The sequence below is a fragment of the Bos grunniens genome, chromosome 4 (assembly GCF_055505025.1).
Source record: "Bos grunniens cultivar Pamir isolate PY7600 chromosome 4, Bosgru_T2T1.0, whole genome shotgun sequence".
NCBI lineage: Eukaryota > Metazoa > Chordata > Mammalia > Artiodactyla > Bovidae > Bos > Bos grunniens.
The window spans coordinates 93,823,568-93,850,536 of NC_141168.1; the positions used below are offsets into that span (position 1 = coordinate 93,823,568).

Sequence of the window (26,969 nt, forward strand, 5' to 3'; positions counted from 1 at the left end):
CTTATTGGTGTCATACTAAAGCTATAAAAAAGAATCAGGATATCCTGCTGTTGTTTTATAACGTGTCTCTTCTGTTGGCAATGTATTATTTCAATACTGATACACTGACTGTCATACTGGACCTTACTAATGAACATATGGTACTATTTAATGTTCAGTGGAGGTGATAGGTGACATTGATGACACTGCCTCATGAATAAACTGTAGCTAGTAAAATGGCTTAAGAAACCAAAGGATTAAATGCGCCAACTGTTCGATAGATGGAATTTGCTTGGGAGATTGACATTACACTTTCCCAGTTTCTCAGAAAGGATTACAGCCAATATGTGACAACCTGAATATGTAGAATAATTTTTTTTCTTTGCTTTAAAATTAAAAAGACAAACTAGATATTCTGAATTGTTGCTCTAAGGTTTAGAAATCACCAGCAATGCCCTATTTAAAAGCATTACACACTTGATTTGTGCCTCTGACCTTTTTGTCATCCTTTCTGTGTTAACTGGACGAACTGGCTGCTGAGGAATTAAACCTTTCGCAGTTACAACCACAGCTGTGTCCTTATCATGTTTCTTAAGATGGATTATTTTGTTGTTTTAAATTTCTGATTGATAGCCAAAAAACCTGGCATCTTAGGTCAGCCTGTCCCAAGTTTCCTTTACAAGTGATAGGATGTTTTTAAGACCACATGGAATGAAACTGCAATCTGTGCCAAATTAGATGTTTACTTTTTTTTTTTTTAAGCTAGCTGCTTCTGTAAGCATTCTCTTTCCCAACTTCCATAAGTCTCTTACTTTGTTGCTTCCCTTGCTAACAAAATAACTTTTAACTCATGCTCGAGGGAAAAAAATTTTTTTTTAACATATTTTATCTTTTTATCCCCCCTATCCTATTACCGCCATTGAAAATATCAGCAGTTACGTAAGGTTAAGGGAAAGGCTCAGCTTACAATTCTGTCATAAACTTCTCTCCGGCATTCTATTGACAGTAAAAGAAATTCCCCCACTAACATGAAGATAAGAAAACACAATGGTCAATTAAAAAAAAATTCAACACCAGGGATTTTTTTAAAATTCAGTTTTAATTACGCCTTTTCCTTTCAGGGTCTTTTAGGAGGATGCTGGGGGAGGGGTAACATTTTAAATGTAGTCTTCCTTAGAAAAAAATGACATTTGAGCAAAGATGGAACAGAAGTGAGAGATCTAGCCATGTGGGTATCTGGTGGAAAGATGCTTCTAGATAAACAGTCAGTGCAAAGGCCCCAGGGCTAGAAGGATACCATGCTTACAGGAGCAATGCTTAGTAGAAATGAGGTCAGAGAGGTGGATGTGGGGTGGGACTGGGGAGACTAGATAGCACAAGGGCTTTTTTAGGTCACAGAAATAACTCTGGGTAAGAAAACTTGGAGTTAACGATTTTGACTTGCTCTTTGGTCTACAAACTCCTAAACGTTAAAAGTATACCCATGTCATATTACAGGTTGGTACAAACCTCAAGTTGTGTTTACACTTAATTTACCACCTTTAGAACAAATGAAAATGCCTTGCTTCTGGAATGGGAAAAATATGTGAAACAAAATTACTCAGGGCAGACACCTGGATTACAGTTTGAATTTACTAGTTGGTATCTTAAATATTAATGAGCCTCCTGTTTTATTTATACATTGGAACAGTTGTCTTTTTCCAGGTTCTTGTCTCTAGTATCTCTTCATTTCCCTTAGTGTCTTAGGCCAGATAGTATTTTCCAATCTTATTTCCTATTCATGGCTTATGCTGTCAATATCAGTAACACATTTTATTCTGTTGCAGAGGTCGTAATTTTGCTGGCCCTTTAATATGGAAATTATGTATCAGATGTAGATCAAAGCAACACAAAATTACTTGCCTCAATTAGTTGAAGTGAGTAAAATCAGGATTTATCTTTAATTTCTGACTACCAAAATGAATCATCCTGTTTCCTTGATGAGGACACGAGGTAACACAAGGTCCGTAACGCCTTGAGAATTTAAGAGTAATGTATTAAGTAAATTTCATTTTACACAATAGTACTACCGTTAGGGAAGGGGGACGGGGACTCCACTAGAGAGGAACTTCTACTGGTCTTAGTTTTCGGAAATGCCTTAGTATCCCCTTAAAAGAGATGGAAGGATTCTGCATGTCAAATGTGAAAACTTGTCAATTTCTTTGGAAACTGGTTTCTTACAACAGGGTAACACACTTTATAGAGAGCAGATTCAGGTAAACTACTTTCACTACAATTCAGGTAGAAGTGACTGCCTTGTTTCACACATCGTAAGTCATCTAGTTTCAGGTTTAGAACAGTGTCTGTCTCAGGGCTTCTATGCATGCTGGGTTCCAGAGCTCTGTCCCATTTAAGTCATGACTATTTACAATGATACCTGCTGAAATTTGCTATGATATACACACATACACACATTGCATCAAAAAGCCAGTAGAGCTGTACAGACCTCAGTTAAAAAGCAAAACTGGCTTTTATTTTTTTAGAGATTTCTCATGAGGGGCAAAACCAAGCCCTCATTGTTATACAGGTGCTGGCCAATCATCGAATCAGCGACAGTCTAACTGCTACGATATGGGTAAAGCTGATATGCCTGTATAGCTTCTACTACCCGTCGCGCACCCCAGTAGAGAACTCGCTGAGGATTGGTAAGGACAAAGGAAAGTTTCTGGCAAAGTTTAGGAGAAGGACTGAGCAGGGAGCAGTTTCAGATCATATTTAAGCCACAAACAGTGGAGAAAGACGAACATCCTCCGGCTGCTCTTAGGTCGCCGCAGGGCCAGGGAAATGCGAAAAGGAAGTTTTTCTCCTGGACCTCTGCCTCCTTATACCCGAGACGCGCGAGGTCCTCCGCGCCAGCCATCGGAGCCTCGGCCTCCGCCGCTTCACCCGAGGGCCGACCGACCCCGGCGTGCGCCCGAAGATAAGCAGTCACCTCGGGCGCTCGCGCCCGCTCCCGGGCCGGCCCCACGGTGGGGCCTGTCTGTCCTCCCGGCGGCCCCAAGTCAGCCACTGCGCCCTGCCGCGGGGCCTTGGCCACTAGCGCTGAGCTGGTCTTCAGCCGCCCGCCTCCGTTTCCCCGAGCGCCGGCGCTATGGCGACAGTCACGAGACGCCGGCGGCCCCTGCGCCCGCCAATGGGAGCGCACGTCGCAGGGAGACGCGGACGTCGCTCTTCCAAGATGGCGGCGCGTCCGTCGCGAGCAGCCGGGCAGGGGGGAAGCCAGCGAAGCCGAGTAAAGCCGCCGCCCGGGAGAGGACTGAAGGAGCTGTTGCCGCCGTTGGCGGCGGCTCAGGCAGTTTTCGCTGCTGCTACGGCTGTTGCCATGCGGCGAGGCTAGGGAGGAGCTCACTTCCCCGGGGTGTAATAATGCTAACAGAGGTAAGCGGCGACGGCGGCCAGTGTTTACCTGTGAAATGGGGAAGGGGCCGGCGCTGGCCGGTCAGATAACATCATTTCAGCCGCTGGCGGGCCCGACCTTTGGTAGCAGGCCCCCGGGGCCGAGCAGCAGCGGGGATCCTACAAGTGCCCCTTGAATAGGAGCGGTGCTGAGTCAACAGTCCCACCACCTCCGGCTTGCCTGTGCCTCTGGTTTCGCGATTGCCACTTGCCCGTCGCCCCTGGCACTGGTCTCCCTGCTGCTGTCGCTGCCTCCTGACTCGCCGCTCCCTTCGTGGCGTCCCCTTACGCGTTGCTCTGTGGCAGCGTCGGTCTCTTTGCGTTCGGGCTGGTCCCTGTTCCCCTACGGTTTGCCCGAGGTGTCTCCCTTCTGGTGTCCCTGGCCTCTAGGGCCCTCCACTTCCCAACTCGGTCAGCATCCTGGGTTTGTCACTCGGCCAGTCGGGCTGGTTTCCCGCCCCCACCTTGACTACTTCGTGCAGAGGACCTCTTTGTCTAAGGGGACACTTGGGTAGCCCGGTTACATTAACGCCCTATCGCACACCCCTCACCTTTCGCTTAAATCGTGGGAATCAGAAAGTTGAGTTTAGCATCTGTCCTCTTGATTTGCTTAAGGCTCCCTTGGTACTTTCAGTGGAACAGTTCTTTTTTTTTTTTTCCCCTTGGTCCTGAAATGGAAGTAGGGCAACTGTGACTAGCCAGTCAGTTTCCCTTTTCTGTTGTCTGATGTCCATTGCAAAAAGTAGACTTTTTGAAGAAGCAGAGTTTGCCTTCTGTAGCAGTACTTTAAGGGGAAGAACAAAATTGATTTAACTGGGTACTTGACCTCACACAGTCAGGTGTTGTGGTGTATGCTCTTGGATGTCATTGAAGATAAATTCTGAGGCTTGTGGATTTGAGGAAATGTCTTAGAAGCTACTCACTTGAAGTCCTGTGAAAATTCCAGTGTCAGCTGTCAGGGACTAGTTTGGGCATCTTTGTGGGCTGAACTAAGGATAGGAAGAAATTTTAATGGGCGGTGGGAAGTATTCCTACTTGGACTGATAGAAATGTGTGTAGATGAGTGGCTTTTGTTGTGTGAAAACGTGGTAATAGAGGACTTACCTGTCCTACTTTATTGACTCTGAGGAACTTCATACTTTGGTATTTGTACTTGATAATGTGTACAGAGCCTGGCATATGATGTGCCTGGTCAGTCCTTATTGGCTGATTTTAGCTCATGAACTACTTATTTCTAGTAGTTTGTAGTTCATTTTGTATTTCTATATCCCACAGATTTTTTTTTTTTTCACTCCAGTAGTTAATTTTATTCCCAGAGATGATGGTACATCAATAAGCTTCTGTTGTCATTAGCAGTATTAGGTCTGGAAAAAAAGATAAGTATCAAAAGTTTATTTTTACCTTTAGTGTGGTATTTTGTGGGAAAGATTAGCCTTATAATTTTTCAGTGCTGTTGATAATATACAGTATTTTAGGAGATGATCTTTTGATTAAATTTGGCTTAGGTTAGCAGCCATTGAAGAGTTGTAATGCTTTCTTGGTGCTACTAGTAAATTGGGGAAGACTGAACTTTCTAAGCGTCTGTGTTTCATTGTTTAAATTATTTTTTGGCCACGCTTCATGGCTGGTAGGATCTCAGTTCTCTGACCTGGGATTGAACCTGGGCCATGGGCAGTGAAAGCCTGAAATCCTAACCACAAGGCCACCTGGGAATTCCCCTAAGCTTCCCTGTTTTAAAATAATTTCATGTTTCAGTGAGATATTTTCAATAGTAAGTCAGTCATTGTAGTTCTTTGTGCTTTAGTTGTGTGTGTGTGTGTGTGTGTGTAGTTAGATGTGCTTTAGTTGTGTGTATGTGTGTGTGTGTACACGTACGTGTGTGTGCTGCACTTAGCTTTTAAGAGTCAGAGCCAGGGTTCCAACCTTGGCTATCTCTGCTAAGTCCGTTGTTAACAACTAGCCTGGATTACTTTTCCAAAGTAAGGCCCAGATTAAATGCTACTTGGATCTTATCTATGTCTGTGAGTAATCATTTTATAGATTAGAAAACTGAAGCCCAGAGACTTGTCCAAGGCCAAATAATTATTAGTGGCAGAGGTGAAACTGGAATCCCATCTCCTGAGTAGGTACAGAACTCTGACCATGTTGCTCCCTAGGAGCAATTTCCAGCTCTCTTCATAGATTTTAAAACATACTGCTTCTTTGTCTGAATATTGTAGTAGATAAGCTGAAAATTATTATTACTTGAGAAAGACTTTTTTACTTGAACTTAGGTTTTTTTGGACCACATTCAGAAATAGTCCTGTTTTGAAATATTTTGGATATAAAATGATATTCAGTATTGGTTTACTAAAATTGTAGTGTGGGATTTCTTCTTAGTGCTTCTCTTAGTGCTAACTTAGATATCAGCATGTCTGGGGGCTGTGATTTGTTTTATTTGAGATCTCAGAATGTATAATGATGAGCTCTGTTCAGTGAGTGTATACTGTGCCCAGAAAGTGGTGAATCACACAGTCTGCTCAGTTCTTTCACATCACAACACTGGGGCGGGAGGTAGCCCCATTAGCCAGATAAGAAGACTGAGGTTGGGGATTAAAATAGCTTCCTTTAAGTTATACATCTGGTTGCGTCAGTAATCACACCTAGGAACTCATTCTAAAGTGTTTGTTGTTTCTGTGGCTCAGTATGGAATGCATCATTAATCTTTTTTTTTGTAGCTCATAATCATCAGCACACTGTTTTTAGTTTGGTTGTTTTTTTTAAACTGAAGTGGGGATGTGAAAAATATAGCTACTTAATGTAACATTCATATCAAATGAGAATAATAAACATTCAGGTGAAACTTTTCACTTTTGCATTTTGTCAGACTAGGTTTTTGAACCTTAGCAGAAGTGAGAAACCATGCAAGTGTTCAATTAAGGGCTACATTAAATTAAGCTGAAAGGAAAATTTTCTCCAGTTGAGCAAATTCATTTGTATACACTGAACTTAGAAACCTGTGAGATATGATAGATTAGTGTGAATTGAAAGTAGAGCCCCAGTGGATCATTATGCTGTTTTTTCTTTTTTTAATGTAAAGAGAAGTTATTAACATAGTTCTCAATTTAAGTTTTTTGACTTCGTTTTGTTTTCATTCTAAATACTATTGAAGTATTTAGAAGACTCTCTGGCTATATTTGTGTATTTGTGTCCTTTGCATTTCCATATATGGATGAGAGGATTTTTTTTTTCTCCACTTGATGTCCATTTGACCTTTTTTTCAGGACTTCTTAATTTTAAAGTTCCTCTTATAATATTTGTCCAATAATTTGTGAATACTATACTTGAAAATTGTTTGTTTAAAGCTCACTTACTTATCCTCTGTGTGCTAAGTCGCTTCAGTCGTGTCCGGCTCTGTGACCCCCATGGACTGTAGCCCATCTGGATCCTCTGTCCGTGGGGATTCTCCAGGCAAGAATCCTGGAGTGGGTTGCCACACCATCCTCCAGGGGATCTTCTCTAACCAGGAATTGAACTCCCATGTCTTCTGCCTACCTGCATTGTTAGCGCCACCTGGGAAGTGCCACTCTTTTTAAAATAGGAGTGAATTTCAACATATCGGACTTAGGGTATGGGTAAGTGAGTAGTTACTCGAAAATCACTGCAGATGGTGATTGCAGCCATGAAAGTAAAAGACGCTTACTCTTTGGAAGGAAAGTTATGACCAACCTAGATAGCATATTAAAAAGCAGAGATATTACTTTGTCAACAAAGGTCCGTCTGGTCAAGGCTATGGTTTTTCCAGTGGTCATGTATGGATGTGAGTTGGACTGTGAAGAAAGCTGAGCGCCGAAGAATTGATGCTTTTGAACTGTGGTGTTGGAGAAGACTCTTGAGAGTCCCTTGGACTGCAAGGAGATCCAACCAGTCCATCCTAAAGGAGATCAATCCTGGGGATTCATTGGAAGGACTGATGCTAACCCTGAAACTCTTAATACTTTGGCTACCTCATGCGAAGAGTTGACTCACTGGAAAAGACCCTGATGCTGGGAGGGATTGGGGGCAGGAGGAGAAGGGGACTGCAGAGGATGAGATGGCTGGATGGCATCACTGACTCGATGGACGTGAGTCTGAGTGAACTCCGGGAGTTGGTGACGGACAGGGAGGCCTGGCGTGCTGCGCTTCATGGGGTCGCAAAGAGTCAGACATGACGGAGCGACTGAACTGAAGTGAAAGGTATAGAAGATGTAGGACAGTATGCTTAATTTGGTCCAGTGCTATGGCACACTCTGGAGGTTATCTTTGCATGAGAACCAGTCAGCAGTCTGTTGACATACATGCTTTTAAAAATAGTGAATAAAAATTGTAGTTATTTAAACTTAGTAGTTGTTTGGGTTGTGTGTAAATATGGGGCATTAGTAGATGTTACTTACAGGTGTGCTAAGTAAGTTCCATCCAGATTTATTGATTTTTTTGTATATTAATGCTAATTCTTGATTTTGTGGTTAACAAATATGTACAGATGGATAAGGCATAGGCTGCTGCCCTTTTAGAAGCCCCTGGTTAATAGTTGTTAAGGGAGTACAATTTTGTGGTTCAAGTACGTTTGGAAGATTTGCCTACGGAAAATTAGATGGGACTTCTTATAGCTTTTGATAGGTGATTTACTCTCAGAGAAAGTGTTAGAATTTGTGTCAAATTGCATACAGACTGTGATAGATAATTTTATGTGTCGACCGGCCTTGGAGTGTCACATTTAACAGTATTTCTGGGTATAGTGATGAGGGTGTAACTGGATGAGGACAAGATTAGCATTTGAAGTGGTGGACTCCTTAGGTAGATGGTTCTCTGCAGTGTAGGTGGGCACTGTCCAGTCTCTTGAGGGCCTGAGGAAGACAATAGGAAGAAGGAATTTGCCCCTTTTTTCTGCTTCACTGTTTGAGTGCCAGCTCAAACTTGCCATTTCATCTTCTTCTACCCTTGGGCCATGACTTATACCATCAGCTTCCCTGATTCTCAGGCCTTTGGGCTGAATTAAACCACCGGCTCTCCTGTCCTTCCAGCTTGCAGATAGCAGATGGTGGGACTTCTCAGCTTCCATAAGCTTGTGAACCAGTCCTTCATAATATATCTCTTTAAAAAATTTTTCCTATTGCTTCTGTTTGTCTGGAGAACCCTGACTTAATATAAAGACTTAAAAGAGTTTGTTGTATTTTGCTTTGGGAAACCCTGAGATGTGATGAGTTGTGCATCAGGGGAGATCTTTGGACTTTCAGAGCTCTTTTTAAAAGACACGCACACATACACCCTTGCTCATAGGAAGTGCTTAAGAAAAAATTATGACTTGATTTTGTTGATTAATATATTTGTTTGGAGACATACACTTGTGGTGGCTTATTCCTTAAGCGATGTGATCTCTTTCTTTAATTATTAATTAATGACATTTTAAAGGCTACTAACCAGAACGAGAACAATAGGCCCATTGACCTTCAAAGGATGTTAAGAGGTGGGAAAGAGATTTTACAAAGGAAGTATAAGGACATCACTGTCTAGAATGAGGCCACCTTGTCACTCTACATATGACTTTGTTTAGGATCTTCTGACAAACGAAGTTGAATATTGTCAGCCATTTCTCAAGAATTCTAAAGGACCTATGTTTCATTTTTTTGCCCCATTGATTCCAGATTTTCAGAGAGCTTATACATAAATTATTCTTATTTCATATTTATTTTCCTTATATTTTATTACTGTAGTACACATATACCCATTTTTCATCACTTCTGATTAGCAACTAGCTAACTCATTGATAGAATTGCAAACAAAAGCAAATATGTTTGAATTTTTTTAGTTAAACCCTATAACTTTATATTAGATAAGTCTCGCTTTTCCATTTGGCATTTCAGAATATTAAAAAAGAGGTTTTAGATTTCCATAACCATTCTTGGATGTCCTGGGTTTAGAGATATTAATGTTCAGATGGATTGTTCCAAAGTGTTTTTTGACCACTGTTTCACAAGAATTGGGCTTCCCTGGTGGCTCAAATGGTTAAGAATCTGCCTGCAGTGTGGGAGATCTGGGTTTGATCCCTGGGTCAGAAAGATCCCCTGGAGAAGGGAATGGCAACCCACTCCAGTATTCTTGCCTGGAGAATTCCATGGGCACAGGAGCCTGGCGGGCTATTGCCTATGGGGTCGCAAAGAGTCGGAGACAACTGAATGACTAACACTTTTACTTTCACAAAAATTGATATAAAAGTTTCCTAACTAGTCCACTGTGTTTAAAAGTTTTGCACTAATTGCCACAAGTTTATAAAATTATTTTATTTGAGGAAATACAGAATTAAATTTGGAAGAACTGAGTACTAACGTTTGTAGTTTAAAAGATAACAAGGCATTGGTGTGTGAATAGTAAGGCACACTTGAGAAATGGCTCTTCACTTCTGTGTGCGGTAACTAGCAGCACGTACATAGAGTTTTGCAGATTGTAAAACGTGCTTTCTCTCTTAATTATCACATTGTTAGATGTGCTTATGTTTATGTATGGTGTCATTTCTAGTTTATGGAATAGAGTATGCTTAGAGAGAGGAAGAAAGGCTATGAGAGGATGTTTGAAACAGATTGTTTTAGGTGGGATCAAGAAAGCTCTGTTAGCTGACTAATAGTGGAAAAGGAGAGAGCGTGAGCTTCTGGAAGAGGAAGAAAACAGATTCTATCACGGTTGAGAGTTTCTGATGCTGGCCACTCGCTAACTAACTGTTTGATGGCAAAGCTGTGACTTGATGGCATTCCTGTGTGAGGTTCAAGGCTGTGACTTTTTAAACTGTGTTTTGAAATTTTGTGGTTTCAGAGACCAAGTGCCCCCTCAATTGATGGTATTTTAACATTGACTTTCTATTTTTGAATCAAGTGGACAGCTCTGTTTTATCATGTTAAAAATGGTTAAAATTTGAATAATAGGTTGGAGTCATGGTGTTGGATACTTGTCTATTAGTACCTCAATAGTGAGGCTACCCAAGTATGATCTATATGTTAAGCATTACAGGGATGAGTCTTAACGTCATGGTTTATTTATGATGTGACACTGGGAAAGTTGTTTGAACTTTCTGAGTCTTAATTTCCTTCTGTGTAAAACAGAGATGATAACACCTTCCTAGTTACTCTCACATTGTTGTGAAAACTGAATAAATGGTAGAGTAGAACTCTTCGTAAACTCAATCATTATACAAATATTAGTGGTTAATATATAATTTTTTTCCTCTCAGTGCACTTACATGAATTCAAACCCTAGGCTCCATCTAGCTTTATGGCTAACTGGCTTCTCAGTGGGTGGGTGGATCCCAGGAGAAAAGAGGGTGTCTTCTGGCTATTGGTACAATTACAGGGGAGTCAGGGATTAGACCAAAAGAAGGGAAAGGAAAAAGAGAATAGACTGACAGCATGTCTTGGCAACTGGTGGTGAGGATAGTTTCTTTTGTGGTTGGTGAACTGATTCCAAAGAATTCTGAAAGGGAAGTTCCGAAAAATATTTTTGGAAAAGGTTGCTTATTTGGGGGTTCATAGTCATTTGTTTGTACATATTATGAAATATTTGTGGCAAAAGAAATCTTTTATTTTTAAACAACCCCTGGTAAGTTCTAAAAAGGAAAAGCTGTTGTTTAGTACAGTGTTTAAAAAGCTTTGATAGTAACTTGTACTGAAGACTACTTTTTGTGGGTCACTTTGTTTACAAAACGTACATACCCCTACTGTGTGGTAGGCACATGCTAAGTTCTGGTGCTGAAGTTGCATCTGATCTGAAACCTCCCCTCAGAAAATTCACCATCAGAGCTAAATGTTGGCAGTTTGGCCATCATTCAGCTGAAGCCTTGAGGTTTTTTTTTTTTTGTCAGAATAAAACATAATATAATTAAAAGGTGAAAAATTAAGAGGAATAAGAGTTTGGAGAATTTGTAATTAACAGGTAATTACTTGCTTTTTTTTTCTTTTTTTTAAATAACTCCAGGTGAAACTACCAGTTTGGATGAGATAGCAGTTCTAAAATGAACTGCTTCTTACAAGTGAAGAGTTGACCCATTTCTACTGTCTCTGTTTGCTCCACGCTAATTCACAGAAGTGAAAAAAAAATCGGTGAATTTGTCTTTTTTTTGTTTGCTTTGTTTTTCTGAAAAAAGCTCTTTATCACTCCTTAAGAAGTCTACCAAATTTGACTGAAAGACCTGGCTGAATTCCATTACCTTGGTAAAAGTAATACTTGGTCCCTGCCCTCATATATTACATATTCACGTAAACTCCGAATATGTGCTTTACCTTGTGTTCCCAGTGTCTGGAACAGAGCTTAACACTTAGTCCTCACTAAATAGCTGTCGAATAAAAGAATGTTGAATATTCCCTCCAATAAAATGAAAGTAAATTGAAAAATTACTAGGACAAAAATTGTCTTTGGTAAATTTAAACTATCACATTAATTACCCTTTAAAGACTAGTTGGTATCTAACTCCATAAGGGTTTTAAAAATAGTACACTGTGGTTGAAAATTATGTTTGGGATCACAAAACACACAAAAGTTTGACCAAAAAAAAAAAAAAAATAGCTAACATCAAGCATTTAGTTAGAATGTAATTCTGTTTTAATTTTTCCTACAGGGAAAAATATGATTAGGTTGGTGTTGCTTTTATATAATAAATTATAAATGCAAACAACTTGGATTTTATTTTGTATCTCTTACTGCTTTATTTTTATGATTTCATTTGTATTCCAGAACTAGATAAACTTAAAGCTTTGTTTATAATAGTACAGTAAGACACATTTTTGTGTGCTTTGTGGAGTGTTTGATGTTTATATGACCTTTAATGCTGTCTTGAAATTTGCAGGAGTAAAATTTGGTCACGAATTTCAAAAATTTGGAAATTTGGAGAGTACATTTTCTAGGAGGGCAGCTGCTACCATGATCTCTTACCTAAAATATCTCTCCATGTCACTCTTACTGTTTGCTCATTTCACTCATCTCTGTTTCCATTGCATATTCAGAAATAACATGTACCAGAAAAGTTTAATAATATAATTCTGCTGTGTTCAGTGGTGAAAATGAAACTGGCTTAATAGTCTTTCAGTTAGTACCAGAGGCTCATATACAATCTGGACTAATTCAGCATTGTTAGATTATTGCACCATTTTCTCCAGTTTCCTGAGGGAGTTTTAATTCTGATGCAGCCAAGAGACTCCTAAGGTGAATCCTGCTTTGCTTTCGACCTTAGCCCGGCATTATTGCGGAGTCTTTGTGAGTGTTACTCCCATTTAAACCTGACTTGCTTTTGCTCCTGGAACCCTGGAGTTATTTTTAGCCTGGCTGTGGCTTGGCACGTGAGAGAGTATGTGATTCTTTGTATTGTGACATCTTTTATTTTCAGGCTAGTGTTGTGTGACGACAGGACAGGACGTGTATAGAGAATGGCTCTTGGATTCACTGTCATTTGAGGCTTGGAATTTATAAAACTGGTTGAAGTTGTACATGGAAGAGTAGAGTCTGAAATAAAATTTCACCTCCATTTAATTTTGCCTCAGTTTGGGGAAATAATGGTCTGATTTTAAGATACTCTGATACTATGTATTACCAGTGTTTCTCCAAGTCATGATATACCTTAGAGTTTGTTCTTGATTTCTCTTCCTGAGATTATTTGAGGTGGCATTTTTTCCCCCCTCAGAGTTTTCCTCAAGGTGTTAATTAGATTGCAACTATTAATATAACCAGCTACTTTAATATCTAGTGTTAATTGCTAATATCTGATGCTTTTTTCTTGTGTACTACCTGAGTGCTCAACACTTAAACTGTTGCAATGGTCTAATCCTGGTAAGAGCTAGCAGAATAAGAGGAAATGGGCTAGAGGAGGCTGGAGACAAGGTGAAATGTATAGCACAACAAAGGTACAGAAAAAGAAACTGAAATGATAGGCTGTACAAATAATGGGTATATTAATTATATACAAATTTTAGGAAAGTTGATTAGGCTTAAGAGTATTTTATATAGAAAATGTTTTTTGAACCAAGTTCTACAAGTTAATGTCTGATAGCTCATAATATTCAATCAAATACTAAGCACTAATGCAAAATTTATAGGACTGCAGAAGTTAGTGAGGTTATCTTTCTGCTGGAACTCAAAAAGAGTGTTATCATCTATGTCTTTATCTCTTCTAAACACAGATTGAGCATTCTTACATTCTTAATTTCTGAAGAGTATGTGCTTTTGGTTAAGACTGACAGTTGGTGTCAGATTGTTTGGATATGAATCTGTAAGTTTTGTCAGTTTGGAGTGTTTTGACCTTATAAAGTTATTAACCTTTATGAACCTCAGTTTTCTATCGGTGTAACTTTTAAATGAATGATCCTTAGCGCATAGGGGTGTTCTCAGTATTAAGTGAGATGGCATGGTAAGTACCACACACAGTATTTCCCACAGTAACACCCAAGAAACAGCTAGGTTTTATTGTTTCCTCAGAAGTAAGTAACAAGTGGTTTATTTTTTTAAACCACTTGTTTAAAATTTGTTCGAAGTTTTTTGTGTTTTGTCTTTGTTTCATTGGATAAGTTTTAAAATGTCAAATCAAATAAAGTAATTCCCTTTTGACCCAGGTGATCTAATTCTTCCCTTACTTTCTCAGTTTTTATTAACTTTCTGATTTATGTGTTGCCCTAGGGCTAAATTTAGACTAAATATCAGGAGGACATCAAGAGAGGTGACACTTGTATACCATGACCATAACTAGAACTTTTCACTGACCGATAATTTCTTCTGGCCATTAACCTTTTACTATAGATGAAGTGAAAGGAAAAAGTTGTAGTATTCTCATGTTATGCTTTAAAAAGTGTTAGTGTTGTGTAGTTTTCTGCTATGGGAAATACTATGGTTCTTGTCAATTTAATCAAGTTTTATGTAAAGTAACTCAGAATTTACATAAGCTTTTCTCTTGAATTATTCCTTTATAGAGAATAGAAAAAGATGAGGAATGTTAAAAATCCTTTGTCTAAAAGAAAATACATAGTTAGCTTTTAGTAATGTATAGTAGGTTAAGAAAAGGACTTTCATTTGTAAATTATTAATTGTACTGTACATCTAAATATGGGTATTAAGAACATAAATAATTGCAATTCCTTTATTCAGCAGCTCCTTATCTGCATTCCTGTAATAGTACAATAAATTGTTATATTCAAGGAGAGGAGTGTTCATGTGATGATAATGTTTGCTTAGCTGAAGATTGTGCCATCAAGGTCTTCTGTGGGTGAATCTGTGTCTGTCTCTATTTTCCTTACTATAGTTATTTTTTCCTCCTTGTCGTTTTTGCTTTGTGGATATGTTGACTTTCCCCCCTCATCTCTGTCTCGTATTCTCTTCTGTGTCTGTAGTTCTGCAGCTTCCTTTCTCAGTTTTTTCCCTTGACCGTCACCCTTTTCTCTCCCTCTGAAGTAAATTTAACAGGCCACAATAAAGAGTTTAATTTTTATTTTTTTAAGTTATATTCCACTTAATAGGTTTAAAAATATTTTCCATTGCTAATTTAAAAGGTAAATGTATACACAGTTTGTATATATATTTTAAATAATACAGCTCAGTATAACTTCCTTTTGTGTTGTATGCCTTCTTGTCTGAATTTATTGATTAAAAAGCCTCAGAATCTCACAGTTAAAGAATGATGTTAAGCTTTATTTTTTATGTGAATCACAAATATCTTGTAGTACTTTCAGGATCATTGTTTTGTTGAGTTGTTACTGTACAGCCTTCAGGAACATGAAGGACATTCTTCTGAACCTGTATCAACTCTAGAATATACCTTGGAAAGTTATCTGAATAGTAATACCTACAAAATCTACATGAGATTCTTAAGGAGTACCAAGGACTTTAAGATATGTCAGTTTAGTCACTTCGGGTTTTTCTGATAAATAGAATTTTTAAATCTTAATAAATCCCTTTTATTTGATTCCTTAGATACGTGTGCAGAATTTTGCTCATCACCTCCACATGATTAAAAAAATAAAAACAAACCTACTTGAGAGCCAGTGTGAAATCATGGTTCAGGACATGCTTGAATTTTAAACCAAGCCTTAGTTCATGGTCCACTTCTGTGTCTTAAGCTGTTCTTCATCTATAGATTAGAGTTAGTAATATAGCGTGTCATAGAGTTGTTGTGAGCATTAGAAATATATGTAAAGTGGTTAGTAAAGCACTAAGCAGTTAATACTAAGCACTCCTTTAAAATAGGATGCTTCTTTTCATAAGAAGGAAAAGCAGAAGTAGGAGATTGGTGACAGTTCAGTATTAGGCTGTGCTTTGAACATCTAACTACTGTGACTTTCCCTTTTGTTATCTATTATGGGGAAAAGCAGAAGTTGAGTTGTCAATACTGGGACTTTTTATTTTTGTATTGTTAAAGTCTTATGTGAATGAGGCAAAGGGACATTTATGAATATGGCCTGTTTTATCTTATATTGTACTAGTTAACTGCCATGGTAAAAGTTTTGTGTACTTTAGTAGAGAACAGTTTGGCAGTCTTCTGATGTATTAGCTAAATTCATTCTTTCTAACTTACTTTTGTAAGAGGAGCTTAAGGTAATTTGCTGTGTGATTGAGTTTATTTTCCCACAAGCCATATGGGAAGATTCTTGTTCCTTTACATTCTCAACAATGTTTATTATTATCTGTATCTCAGTAGTGGTTTTGATTTGCATTTCCCTAATGTCTAGTAGAGTTTCCCAGGTGGCTCAGTGGTAAAGAATCTACCTGCCAAAGCAGGAGACGTGGGTTTGATCCTTGGATCAGGAAAATCTCTGGAGGAGGAAATGGCAACCCACTCAAGTATCCTTCCTGGAGAATCCCATGGACAGAGGAGCCATGTGGGCTACATGTAGTCCATGTGGTCGCGAAACAGCTGAATACAACTTAGTGACTAAACAACTACAAGCATGTTCTGAGTCTCTGGGTCTTGACTGTGCAGATCCCTAACTAGGCTGGCTTATTCTTTGAGCAGCACTCCATGTCCAGGAGTCGCAGCTCAGTCATGATTGTCTTGAGGATCATTTCTGACTGTGGTCCAGCTGCCTCTTCACAGTGGCTTGCAGCAGTGTGTCTGCCCTCATCACCTCCACCTTGTTACTCTTATACTTATTAATGTTTTAAAATTTTTATTTACTACTTAAGTAAACCTTGACAATATACAAATTAGTTCAGTTCAGTCACTCAGTCGTGTCTAACTCTGCGACCCCATGGATTACAGCCTGCCAGCCTTCTCTGTCCTTCAGTATCTTCCAGAGCTTGCTCAGATTCATGTCCATTGAGTCAGTGATGCCATCCAACCATCCCATCCTCTGTCGTCCCTTTCTCCTCCTGCCTTCTATCTTTCCCAACATCAGGGTCTTTTCCAGTGAGTTGGGTCTTCCCATCAGATGGCCAAAGTATTGGAGCTCCAGACTTCTTAGGAGGCAGATTAGGTGATCTGCGATTCCCATCTCTTGAAGAATTTTCCATAGCTTGTTGTGATCCCCACAGTCAAAGGCTTTAGCATAGTCAGTAAAGCAGAAGTAGATGTTTTTCTGGAACTCTCTTGCTTTTTTGATGATCCAGCGGATGTTGGCCATTTGATCTCTGGTTTTTCTGCCTTTTCTAAATCCATCTTGAATATCTGAAAGTTCTTGTTTCATATACTATTGAAGCCTAGCTTGGAGAATTTTGAACATGACTTTGCTAGTGTAGGAGATGAGTGCAGTTGTGCGGTAGTTGGAACATTCTTTGGCATTGCCTTTCTTTGGGATTGGAATGAAAACTGACCTTTTCCAGTCCTGTGGCCACTGCTGAGTTTTCCAAATTTGCTGGCATATTGAGGGAAGCACTTTCACAACACCATCTTTTAGAATTTTAAATAGCTCAGCTGGAATTCCATCACCTCCACTATCTTTGTTTATAGTAATGCTTCCTAAGCTCCACTTGACTTAGCACTCCAGGATGTCTGGCTCTAGGTGAGTGATCACACTATTGTGGTTATCTAGGTCATTAAGTATCCATTTTTAAGATTTGTTCCCGTAGCAGATTCATTTTAAAGGTTACGTATTGAGCTATTCCCTTATTGTTACCATAGTGTGACTGACTGTTTTGCCCTGCTTTCTTAAGCAAGGTGTTAGTTTCATGTTTTTCAGGTGGTGAAATACAAGTTTTTTGATCATGATCATTGCTTGATAGAAATGAACACCCATAGTAGTGTTGTCACTTAAATATTTTAAATGAGTGTTGATTGACTGTAAATAAAATGAGTTAAGGATATGATGTGTCTTTTGTAGGAAAAGTGATATGTGTAGTTTAAAAATAATAAAGTATTATTTGCAAAATATATATATATTAGAAAAGTTCATGCAGCTTGAAAAGTAAACCAGTTTAGAAGAATGTTTAGTAAAAAGTGAAAGTATTGTTTGCTTTCTCTGTTTTAAAAACAGTCTGGGTACTTACACATGAGAGAATATTTTCATTAAATTAAAAATTTACTCTTAAAGGTGGCAGTGTAAATTATCTTTTCCTGCTTTTACAAGCGCCTGAAGTGTTTGTCTACTTTTTCCAGTAGAGTTTATTTATTGTTGCACTTTTTATTCCCGTATTCTCTTCCCTTTCCCTATAGAGAGTAGTTGCTCACTGAATTGATTTGACACAGAAACCAAGGGCAAGTTACATCTAAGTGTTAAGATGCCAGTTAATGATAAAGGAAGGTAGTCTGGTGAAGATTATCACTAGGGAAAAAATAGTGATGTGTTATAACACTGATTTAGATGACTAGTGAGAAGGTCTGTGTATTCTGGGTATACTTATTCAGGGTATACTGGATGTGCCAGATGTTATTCTTGGCACCAAGAATACATCAGTGAACAAAACATACACAATTTATGTCCTCATGAGACTTAGAGCATATGGTATATACAGGAAAACAAGCAGACAGTTCCCACTTAATATGACAAATGAAGATAGTGGCAAGAGAGTGGTTGAATGGTGAACCGTGGAGTCTGATCTGGATAGGGACGTGAATGCAGAAGTAGGCTAAGTAAGGAGAGAGTAGAAGAGTCAGGCGCCTGCAATTCTGAGTAATAACGAAACATAGATCTAACAGGTTTAAATAGTGTAGAACTGGAAGATTGAACAGAGGGTAAGATAGTCATATTCCCATCCAGAGAAGACAGAAAGATGAAGTTTGATGTGTGGTCTTACAGTGGCAGACGTGGATGTGCAGGGAAAGTTGGTGGAAGTGGAATGCTTAGGATGTTAACAGTAGACTTGGGAGTCCTGGTGGGCTGGTGGTTAGAATTTAACACTCTTACTGCTGTGGCCTGGGTTCAATCCCTGGTTGGGGAACTGATACCCCACAAGCTGTGCAGCGTGTTCAAAAAAACAAAGCAAAACAGAGTGTTGAATGGATGTATGTTGAAATAATTCAAGGTTATACAGTACCTAGGATAGAGAAGCTTGTCATGTGCTATGTGTCAAGAGTTTTGAATGATTAGGAATGCCTTGGAGGTCAGTGGTTTGTACCTGTGACTGCATATTGCAAAATCACCTGGGGAGCTTTGCAAACTACCAGTGTTACTTATCCTAGCTTTGCTGCACGTTAGATAATCCAATGGCCAGTTCCCAGCCTCAGCTGTTCTCATTTAATTTGAATGGGGGTGTAATCTGGGCAGTGGGACTTTAAAAAGCCCCTAGGTAATTCTGATGTGCAGCAACTGCACAGTGACAGGGTTTTTTTTTTTTTTTTTTCCTTTTTTACAGGAGACTGGCTGAGAGTTATGGTTAGGACTATGACCCTTCATTGTGAAGTTGGGGTACTTGATAAATGAAAGAATAAGCAGCCTTTGAGAGTGCTGCAGGGGAAGCAGCTTTTACGTAAAGCAAACAGTGAAATTGTTGATGATATAGATGCATTTATTTTTGTCATAGAGCAGAATAAACCCAGAGGGAGGTTTTGGGAGGAAGGGAAGCAACAGGAAGTTGGATAAAGGAGGAAGTAACAAGAACAGTACAGTGGTTAGAGTACAGGAGAGGACTGATAACTACATTTGTCTTTTGATAGTGACATGGCAACAATAACAGGGCATCATGGGTTCAGAATTGGTCTGGAAAATATATTTAGTGGTTCCATGGTCGATGAGAGTTGGGAATTGGGTGAATGGCTCTCAGGAGTCAGTTTAAGACCTAGATGGGGCTGAACTTCATAGGAAGTCCTAGCTCTGTATTCTTCTCTCTGTTAAGGGACGTGGATTGATTGTGTAAGATCCATGGAGAAGTCCAGCATTTCACACTGCTGTTCCACAAGCTCCTAGGGGAATGTTGAGAGGACTGGTCTCACAGTAGCACAATAGCAGGACACCGCTCTGGAGTGTCAGGGTCTGGTTAGTTCTGCCCAGCATAGCTCTTCTCACTCCAGTGTGCTTACTTGTGTGAGTTGGACCCTCTGCTATACCTAAGAATAGCAAAGCCTTTGCTTTTTCTTTATTTTTACACTTGATGCTTTTCAGGAACAATTTTAATTGCACAACTCCAGATTTTTTTCAGTGTTGAAGAAATGGTGTAGACTTAGAAACAGTGAAAAGGGACCTTGTATATTACCTAGGGAAATTTTATTTATACATTGGAATTTTATGCATAAAGGATTGAGATGAGTTTCATAAAGAAACCATTCAGTCTGGATTAACTAAAGTATAAACTATTTATGGAACTAGAAATTTGTAATTGTTTCATTGATTCAAATTTGTCAGAATAAATTACTTTACTGCACTTCATTTGTTTAATTTGATACATAACTTGACTTTTTTGCATTGTTTAACTTGAGAGATGTCAGCAGAGTGTAGCAAATTTCTTTTAAATTAAAGCTTTTTAAAGTATAATATTAGTAGACTTCAAGAGCTACCCTAGTTATACAAATGAACTATGGAATTACTTTTGAAAGACGAGTACATTTAAAAGCATCAAAAATTTTAATGTATTTTTGGTCACAATAGGGTAAGTAGTATAGTCGTCGATTTGGTGGTAGCTGGATATATAAGTAAGAAAATTGTATGCTAAGTGGAAAATATACTTTTGCATAATTACAGTATATTATATTAGCCAGTAATTAAAACCCATGTGCTGTTACCAAGCAGAACGTATGTCCATGATTAAAAGCTGTTATACTTTTAAAAATTAATTGATTTTGTATTCAGTGATCTTATTTCACGTTTGAATTATGAAAGGAAAATTAACTTTTTGATGTTGTGACACCAAGCATACAATGCCTATGATGGGTCATAGGGGTTTAGGGTACATCAAAAGGATGCTTTTAACAGCCGGTTGTGACCTGCATCTTTTTTATATGTATCTTTTATGTTCGTGGTCTTCAGATGTGCTTAGCAAGATGACTGAAGAGCAATTATTGGTAAATGATGCTTGTTTCCCTTTTCTCTTTTTTGGTTTGCATTCATTGATTTACCTATGTTTAGGTGGGTATGAATGGTACCCATTTTTCTAAAGCTCAATTGATATTTATTTAAAAATAAAAGCTGCACAACTAGTCAGTTATCTCAATCATTTGTGGGCACATCTCATAGTTTAGTTTGCCAATACAGATTGAGACAATTCATAGGAGTGTTATTAAGATATTTCTTTGGCTGTGGCAGCTGACATCATTTGGCTTAAATTTTCTAGACCAAAATTATTTCTGCTATACTATATGGTGGGAGATTCTGATAACTTAGGTCAGCATTTGTTATGTTAGAATATAGCCAAAGCTGCTTCCTGAAGAAAATTTTGGCTTGCTTACGTGGCTTTAGTCTGCCAACTTATAAGAGTTGTGAGAACACTTGTTAGGCTCTTTAGTATTTATGGTTTACCTTATTTTTAGCTGTGTATATTAATAGATTAGGGCTTCCCTGGTGGCCCAGAAGGTAAAGAATCTGCTTGCAATGCAGGAGATACGGATTCGGTCCCTGGGTTGGGAAGATCCTCTGGAGGAGGAACTAGCGTGGCAACCCACTCTAGTGTTCTTGCTCGTAGAAACAATCCTATGAACCTCTCGGGCTACAGTCCATGGGGTCCCAAAGAGTAGGACATGACTGAGTGACTAAGCTCAGCACTGCACAGCGCATTAATAGATTAACTCTGAATCTGAAATACAGACTACCAACACTCAGTGACTGCAGGTTACATAACACTCAGCACCTCTTAAAGCCTGAAAGAATCGATGTTAAGGAAAAATGCCTGAGAGTTATGTAATCCAGTCTTTCTTCTAGATTTGCAAATTTCATTTGTAATTGTGGTTAGATTCTCTTAACTTCTGTCCTTGGATATAGCGTGACTACTAGAAAATTACAGTCTGAGAACACATTAGTTTTACTTCTACAGAATTGCCTTTATTGACTTGCCTTTTAATGTTTATGTCCACCTAACTTAAAGCCATTATGAGAGTCAGTTTTGTTAAACTTTCTAATGAGTTTCATGTAAAACTGTCTGAGAACATTAACCAGTACTTCATGCCTTTTTTTTTTTTTTTTTCCAGATAAATTCCTATTTAATCCAATTCTTTAAAAACTCAGAGCTGCAGATATAGAGCAACAGTTAATGAGAGGAGGCTTGGATATCATCTGTTCCCAACCTGTTTACAGATGAAGAAATTGAGGCTCAGAGAGGTCAGCTATAAGTGGCTGGCCTAGAACCCGGTTCTAGAAATTGTGTCTTCTAACAGCTGACCCAGTTTTTTTTTTTTTTTTTCTTATTTTAAAGTTTTCAAAAAATTGAGCTGGAAGTGAAATTGACATAAGATAGTTACCATTTTAAAGTGAACAATTCACTGGCATTTAGTATAATCACAGAGATGTGCGGTCACCTCTATCTAGTTCTAAAACATTTTCATCACCCCGAAAGGAAGATTGCATCCACTACAGCTGCTTCCCATTTTCTTCTCCCAGCAGTTGGCAGCCATCATTCTACATTCTGTCTTACGGATTTTTCTAGGCTGGGTATTTCATATAAATGGAATCACATAGTATCTACCATTAGAGGCTGGCTTCTTTCACTTAGCGTAATGTCCTGTCCCCATTGTAGCATATATCACTACTGCCTCATTCCTTCTTCTGGTTGAATAATAAATACTTTTTTGTAAGGAGAGACCACAATTTGCTTATGCATTTATTCATTAGTGGACATTTAGGCTATTTCCATCTTTTGGCTGTGAGCATGTATGTATATGTATTTGAGTTTTCAGTCCTAGATATATTCCTAGGAGTATAATTTCTCAGTCATATGGTAGTTGTATGTTTAAAGTTTTGAGTAACTGTACAATGGCTACACGATTCTATACAATGGCTACATGATTTTATTAATACATACTTATTAATACATACATATTAATACTTATTTATACATATCCCCAGTTTCCTTTCTACTTCTCTTTGTAAAATTGTGGTGACTGGAAAAGGAAAATGAACCAAAGATCAATTTGTTTTTTTTTAAGGTGTCAACTTTTATTTGGTATATCTTATAAAATAGATTCTTCAAACAGGTCTATGGTTTTTCTAGAGGTTCATTGACTATGATCTTGCTTTGTTCCTTTCGTTCAAACTGAAGTGAAGTTGTGTTCCTTGCTTTCTTTTCTCTCACTGTATTTATGTTGTTAGAATCCGTAAGAATGGTTTTAGGGGTCTGTGCGTGCACGCTAAGTTGTGTCTGACTCTTGTGACCCCATGGGCTATAGGCCCCCAGGCTCCTCTGTCCATGGGATTCTCCAGACAAGACTAATGGAGTGGGTTGCATGTCCTTCTCCAGGGGATCTTCCAGACCCAGGGATGAAACCCGCGTCTCTTACATCTGCATTGGCAGGTGGATTCTTTTACCACTGGCACCACCTGGGAAGCCTTTTAGAGGTCTAAGTAAATGTAAATCTGTTTACTGTACAAAATAAAATGAAAAGGATGAAAAAGTAAAAATAGAGAAAAAACAATAGCAAAAATAGTCTTGGGTACCTTCAGGGTTATTTATAGGCTTTAATTGACTTCAGTGTGGGTCAGATTTCTTTGTGTTCTGCTTTTGCAAAGAGCTTGGCAGTTGTTTTTTGTCTCTTTATCCATCCTGTCACTATAACTTACTTATGAAAACAATGCTTTGTATTATGCTTGATAAATGGGTAATACAGAAATTTCAAAGTAAATGGTTTAAGATAGGGTAGTCATTAGATACCTTAAGTTTTTGATTAAGGTTGATTTTAATTTAGTTTGGAATAAATAATGACCTTCTGACATTATTAAAGTCTGCCTATTTCTTACAGTATTTCATTTTTAATTTGATTTTTGTCATAGAATGACCCTAAGTTATATTTACCAGAAAAAAAAAAAAAGGTAAGATGGTAATGTCAACTTGGAAAGATCTAATTGAGTTTTTCTGTTAATAGAGAATATATTAATAGAATATAAACTTAAATCTGTAGTACTGAGGAAAGAATCTGAAGGTCATTGTTTTTATGTCTTTATTTTTAAAGATAGAGACCTACTAAAAAGGTGTTTAGCTTTATGAAAAGTATGAGCCATGTTAGACTTTTTTTTTTAAGTATATAAGGCACAAAGATTCTGGAATTATCTTCAGTGATAAGAATTTTGTAAGGGACTGGAGAAATTTGTGAAAAAAGAGCCTTATTAGATAGCCAGACTTCACAGTATACCAGAAATGGTTGCTTTTACTGATTTCAAATAGATTGAGATCTGGACTGGAGTTAAACACATATGTCTGACCACCAGAACATTATATATATATATATATATACACACACATATATATACACGTATATATACACATATATATACATATATATATACACACACACACACACATATACACACATACACACACACACACGCACACATATATATATAAAACAGATCTAGCTACATGGTTGCCCTGTGACACTCCCTGGCATTAGGCTTTTATCATCACCTGTGCTGGCGCTGTGCCATCATGATTAACTCTGTCTCTCACTGCTACTTTTATTCTCATCACCCTCAGCTGACAGTCGCAAGGGATTTTATTGGCTAGATGACAGTCACCGCTTACTCTTGATTACCTATGTTATTTGATAGAGCTATTCTGTTTGGCTGTCTCATAGACCATTAAACCAGCTATAGAAATCTACCGTTGTAACTATGGCCCAGTGTGATGGGGGTCATTCTTATAATTCAGAGCATGGTGATCTATACTTCAGGAATCCCTCGGAAGATGGCTTAAACCGTAGTCGGTAGGCATTTTTAAGAAGCCCAAGAAGGGAGGCAGTGTATCAGATGAGTGCTTTGTCCTCAGCAGCAGTTTCATTTTTTTCACATAGAAACTATATTTGCTTCAGGTACTGCTTTTTGGATTTCTGGTAGTCTTAATGATGATCTCAATAGGAAAATAATTTATTATGTATAACCCAGTTAAGGGTTTTAGAATAGAACCTTTTTATTCTCCTAAGTTTACCTTCTCCTTGCATTTATAGTAATTCACAAGAGACTTCCAAGGAGTTGCCTTGAGCATATCTGTGAATTTGTTACGTATACACTTACACACACCCCTCACTATCATCTCAAGTTAATTTTTAAGCCATTTAAGTATAAGAAGTATGTAATTCAGTTCCTTTTAGATGTGAGTAAACAAACGTTGACAGACATTTTGATTGCCCGGGGTCACATGATCTGTGAGCAGAGCTCAGATTAGAAAGCAGAGCTACTTGTGTATTACAGTGTGTGGTATCTATTTAGACTTGAAACAAAAATGACTTCCATATTGTTGGCACTTACCTAATCTTGGGTAGGGATTTTTCCAGTTATGACTTGATTGTCCTTGTAAGGAGTAGACATACACCCTAGTTATGTCACATAAAATGGAGAATCCAGGGTAGTGCAGTGGAATGCAGCTGGTCCTGTGGGAACTAAAATGCTGACCTAAAATCTTACTTCTCTCTCTTTCAGGGAATCACAGAGTCTCTTGTCTTGTCTTTTTAGAGTGTTATCTGCCTCATTTCTGTTTTTCTCAGTTGGGTTCCTTGCTTACTGAGTGGCCTGTATGTCACCTTAAAATGGCTACTCCAGTTCCAGAATATACATACCCTTTTTCAGGTTCAGTGCCCATCATCGACAGGCAGCAGTTTTTAGCTTTTCAGATTACCGAGAAAGAGTCTAGCTCAGTTCGCTGATGGAGCGCGGTCTCACCAAGTATATACACTGTCTGCCTTGGTACACAGCCATGCTGCTCCTCAGCGGTCTTTGCATCAGGGGTACATTCCTGGTACAGTCAAGGTTGGAGATGAGGCAGAGAAGGTGGGTAGGATACCGTGAGTCTCAGGGCTGTGGGTGAGAAGGTGGGATCGGCACATGCCTTTTACATATATAAGAATTACTGATTGTAGTTTTTGTTTGTTTAGTAAACTACTAAAGAGATCTTATTTTGAATGGCAAAGACTGAATAGACTTTATCATGGGATATCTCTAGATCCCATACATTTCTGGTATTTTTAAGTTTATTAAATGTAAATAAATCTCAAAAGTAGTAGCTCTCAAGGGTGGAGATACATGCTTCTAGGGAATGTTTCTTTTAAGGATTCCCCCCTTTGGTCAGATTATTTATTTTAATGCTTGTTTTTAATATTTTATGGTCCATTTTTTTTGTGAATGAGTGTTTAGTCTAATAGAAAGAGAGATTCCTCCTGAATTCATGCATGCATTCATACGTGTCATAGAATCTTTGTGTTGTGTTCCAGGAATTTTGCTAGCTATGGGTACATTAAATTGAATATTGTATTTTCTCTGCTCTTAAAGAATTCTGTGCTTTGGAAGCTGAACTGTCTCTAATGAAAGACTCTCTTTGTACCTTTGATTCCTTCACCTACTTCTCTGTGCGTCATACCTTATCTCACTTCTACTTTTTTCTGGATCCTTCCCTAGAGCCTGTTTGCGTGTGTGTGCTCAGTCGTGTCCAATTCTTTTGTGACCCCACAGACTGTACCTGCCCGGCTCCTCTGTCCATGGAATTTACTATCCAAGAATACTGGAGTGGGTTGCCATTTCTTCCCATCCTAAAACCTGATATATGTACAAATCTGTTCCCACGCACCTCTGAACTACTGCAGTCTATTTTTGTGTTTACTACTCTTTAGATGTCACTCTCAGTTACCTTGTAGTTGTCAAATCCTCTGGACATTGACTGGCCTTTACCTACTGAGCTCTTCTCCTTTAGACCTGTTGATCATGCTTTCTAAGATTGTAGGGCTCCATCCATTACTGGTTCTTCTTATACCTTTCTGAGCTTACCTTCTCAAGTCATCTTCGTGAGCTTCATTTTTCCTTTTCTGCTTCTTAAAATGTTGATTTTACAACTATTTCGTCCTTGACTTTCTGCTCTCTTCATAATATGCTTCATTGTAATTTTTTTTTAGATGACTGTGTGGTGATCAGTTCTGATTCTATCAGTCCTGAATATTCCCTTGAAAATAACTTGCAGTACTATATCCATTTGCTTGCTGGCTGTCTTCACTTGAGCTCTGCATATATCTTTACTCTGAA

General features: G+C 38.5%; 1 protein-coding gene across 9 annotated transcripts in view; it reads left to right on the forward strand.

Annotated features, from left to right (window-relative positions):
* Positions 1–456: 456 nt before the first annotated feature.
* Positions 457–26,969, forward strand: part of SNX13 (sorting nexin 13) — a 147,775-nt gene continuing 121,262 nt past the window's right edge. For 4 of the 9 annotated variants that reach the window (XM_086397487.1, XM_086397489.1, XM_086397488.1 and 1 more), the window contains exon 1: positions 457–3,396. In XM_086397487.1, coding sequence (XP_086253613.1) covers positions 2,803–3,396 — 594 coding nt within the window. In that variant the 5' untranslated portion in view covers positions 457–2,802. Of the gene's footprint in view, positions 3,397–11,394; positions 11,520–21,943; positions 22,074–26,969 lie in introns of those variants that run through there. The other 5 variants (XM_086397492.1, XM_086397494.1, XM_086397491.1 and 2 more) reach the window with 3 other exon arrangements.